We start from the raw sequence: 4,022 nt of genomic DNA on the forward strand, positions 1-4,022 counted from the left end.
TTATTCGCTTCCCTTTTCTGGAATGTTGGGTTGTTGGTTCGGATTTGGTTGACGTCGGTCTTGTTTCTTGTGTTGTTGTTGCGCCTGATGTTGTTGCTGTTTCTGGTGTTTCAGTAGATTTTGTGTCTGATGTTGCTGGTTTTGTTGAATCTGTTGTAGAAAGTTTGTTGTTCGTTGTCGAACTATTCTCGTTGTTTATTCTGGTTTTGGTTGTTGGAGGTAATTATAAACAAGCTGGCTTTAATCGATCAATTGACACATTTTGAAAATTTCCTGGTAACAATTCAATTTTAAAGTATTTATCGTTACGTTCAAGCACTTTGAAAGGGCAAGTATATGGTGCTTCCAGTGGACGACGTACTCGATCTACTCTTAACCATACGTGACTACTGTTTGAAAGGTCGTTTGGTACGTAAGCTTTTGGGGTAGAGTGATGTTGATTGTTAGTTGTTAGCTTTAAGTTTAAACATTTCTTTTGCTAGTTGTTTGATTTGACTAGATGTTATATCTTTATTTGAATCTGGGAATAAAAATCGACTTGGTAATAACAAGTTGGTTCCTGTTACTGCTATTGCTGGAGATATTTCATTTTCACAATATTCCCACGCAAGAGGCGGAGCCATTCAAATGGAAAAATGTTTGTTTTTTTATTTGAATTTGATTTTTCCACTTTTCTTTGAAGATGTGGTTGTTGGTACTGATATCGCTGGCGTTTAACTTGTTTCTCGTAATGATGTTGCTTTTGTCGCTGATAATTTGGTTGACATTTATCTTGTTTCATGAGATGTTTATGATAGTGTTGTTGTTGAAAACGCGGTTGCCGTTTTGGTTGCTGGTTCAAATTTTGTTCTGGCTTCTCATGCAACCTTCTGTCTAGCTGCAAACGATTTCTAGAATGAGATGTGTGTGAGGACGATGAACTATGTTCTTCTTTTCTCTTTCTGGGATGATCTTGTTGCTGCTGTTGAACAGGAGAAGGAAGAGAGAGAACTGGAAGGAGAGAATCGTTCATGTGTGAATTTGCTGATGGGATGGTAATATTCTGCTCAGCATTTTGCTGTTGTGATTGTTGGATGTCATTTTTATCTTCGTTCTTGCTCAGGACAACTTTTATTTTATTGGACTCTTCTGGTGGCTGCCTCTCTTCAATTTTGTTTACATTCATCAGATTCAAATTTATTTTAAAAATTCTTTTTCTTGGAATTGCTCAGGTTTGGTTTGTTTGAACGTTGATAATAACTCTGCTTTTAGAGCGTCGTAATCTGTTCCTCTTTGCACTTTTAACGACAATTTTGAGACTATATCCAACGGGAAATTATTACTTGATAGAATCTTGTTGTTTTACACATCACGTTTCGCAATTGAAATTGCATTTCGGAATTCTCGAACCATTCGGTTGACGCTGTTTTCTTGAAAAGAGGTAATATGGCGATCGGGTCATCATTTGGTTGGAACATTGTTTTCGTTTTGATCTTACCACGTGGATCTTCGTATTTCTTTTTACGTCGGATTTTCGTTCAGATCACGTCGAGTTTTTCGTTCAAATCACGTGGGATTTTCGTTCAAATCACGTCGGATTTTCGTTCAGATCATGTCGGAGGTCACCAATTTGTTGGTATGAACTTATGCTACTAACCAAACACCTTGTTGTGAGTTAAAATAAATAAAACAAACACAATTCAGGCGTAATAAAATATTATCTTTATTCCCACGTGAATCTCGAACCGTTTCGTTTATAAGCTATCAGGAAAAAGGGGAAAGAAATCGAGAGAGAAGCAAAGACATAAAAATTAACATAGATGAAGTAACTTTGAAATTGCAATAATCTTTAATAATAATTAATATGTGAGATAGTTTATAAATGAATGTTTGATCCCTACAGGACGTTGTTTTTTTTGCCATCAACTTTTTGCGCCAAATTAGACGATCAGTTGTATCCATTTCATTTAAATTTAGAGCTTTCATGTCTTGCTCGATTGTTTGCGACCAAGACTTCTTTGGACGGCCTTCGGGACGTGTGCCAGGTACTTCAACATCTGCAAGAAAAGTTATGGCACTGTTTCTACTTCGTTTGACATGACCAAACCACCGCAGACGGTGTTGCCGGCATTCGTCCTTTATATCATCTAAACCAGCACGACGCAGGATTTCGGTGGATTTGATGTCGGTTCGTTGAAGTTGTTGTTCTAGTTTAGTTGTCATTGGCCATGTTTCTGCACCATATAACAACACCGGACGTATCACAGATTTATAAAGTCTTGATCGTAGTGGTAGTGGGATGTCACGCCGCATCAATAAAAAGGCAAGGAGATGCCATTTATTCCAGGCTGCACGTATGCGTGCTCGAACGGCAGCTTCAGCTGTTCCAGTACAATCCAGAACATCCCCTAGATATTGAAACGATGTGACTTTCTTTACCTTAATGGCTTCAAAAACAGTGCTATTTCGAATTTGTTGTTGTGGATTGATGCAAGCAGGACAAACTAAATTGGACACTTTAGATAACGTACCAATTATTTTTGAACAACGTTTGTGACACCACTGGTTACACTGCTGACACTTGATTGAATTGTTACCTGCACCAGCTTTACAAACTGAACAGGGCCATCGTCCAGTAGCTGTGGATTGGATGATTTCACCAGTGTTCATTGCTTTGGTTTTGCTGATGTTGATTTTGAATCCATGAACGGCAAGTCTGGTGTTCCAATCTTCAAACATCTGTGCTGCATTCTGCTCAGACGTGGCTGTTAAAGATCTTTGTGATGGCATGAGAGTAATTTGGGGAAAAGTTTTTACATCCGGACATCCATCCTGACGACAACCACCAGTTATAAACGGTGGGCCTAGCCTTTTGCTCAAAAGTCTAAACTTCATCATAAGAAATCCTCTCACTCATCTTTTTCTGCTCAAATGTTTCATGACTTTTGTAAATAAAATTACTTTTTTAAGAACCTCTAATTCTAATTTTTTTTCTCATAATTTTACTAAACTTACTACTGAATCTTTTTCTGTATTTACTGCAATAAATCTTCTAGAACTTACTAAAATTATTAATTCTATGTCGTCTACAACCTGGTCTTTAGATCTACTTCCTTCTAATTTACTTGAAACATTTTCTTCAATATTTTATCCTATCATTCTCAAATTAGTTAATTTATCTCTTTCCACCTCCTAATTTTCTACTTTTTATAAGAATTCTATTGTTATTCCTATTCTTAAAAACTCATCTTTAGATCGTACCTTTTTATTTAATTATAGACCTGTTACTAATATTACTTTCATCTCTAAAATAATAGAAAAAATAGTTTATAATCAATTGTCATCATATTTAAACTCTAACTCCTTGCTACCGGTATCTCAATCTGGTTTCAGACCTGCTCACAATACTGAAACTTCTTTACTCAAAATACATAATGATATCCTTCTCTCTAGTGACAATAGTAATCTTACTCTTGTTCTTGCTCGTGACTTTTCCTCTGTCTTTGATACTGTTGATCATAATATTCTCTTAAGGCTGCTAGATCTTTCTTTTAATATTACTGATTCTTGTCTATTTTGGTTTTCTTTTTATCTCTGTAATCGTTTTTTCTGTTGTTCTCAATAATTCTACTTCTAACTCCTCTATTCTTACTTTCGGGGTACCTCGGGGTTCTATCCTTGGCCCTCTTCTATTTTTACTTTACCTACCTCGTATTATTAATAACTTTTTTTTCACAAATCAACTGTATGCTGATGATTTTTATATTTATTCTTCTTTTCCTTCATCTAATCTCAATAGTGTTCTTCATAATCTATTTATCGCTTGGTCTGACTCTATGTGTCTTAAACTTAATCCTTCTAAATTTGAATTAATTTGTTTTAATAAATCTGAACACTCTATTACTATTCCTCCTATTATCTTACCTGATTCTAAAACTCTTGATATTTCTCACAAGTTTCGTAGTCTAGGCTTTTTCTTTAATTCTAGTATGTCTCTTTCTTCTCAGATTAATAGTGTTGCTAGAAGTTCTTATTTTCATCTA

General features: G+C 35.5%; 1 protein-coding gene across 1 annotated transcript; it reads right to left on the bottom strand.

Moving 5' to 3' along the window:
• HELRODRAFT_158393 (hypothetical protein) lies at nucleotides 1-3,499 on the bottom strand (the record flags this gene model as incomplete). Its single annotated transcript, XM_009010477.1, has 3 exons — nucleotides 1-150; nucleotides 719-1,143; nucleotides 3,451-3,499. 3 exons carry the CDS (start codon nucleotides 3,497-3,499, stop codon nucleotides 1-3), a joined length of 624 nt encoding a protein of 207 aa, XP_009008725.1.
• Between the last annotated feature and the right edge of the window lie 523 nt (nucleotides 3,500-4,022).

Source organism: Helobdella robusta, assembly GCF_000326865.2.
Source record: "Helobdella robusta unplaced genomic scaffold HELROscaffold_1, whole genome shotgun sequence".
NCBI classification, from domain to species: Eukaryota; Metazoa; Annelida; class Clitellata; order Rhynchobdellida; family Glossiphoniidae; genus Helobdella; species Helobdella robusta.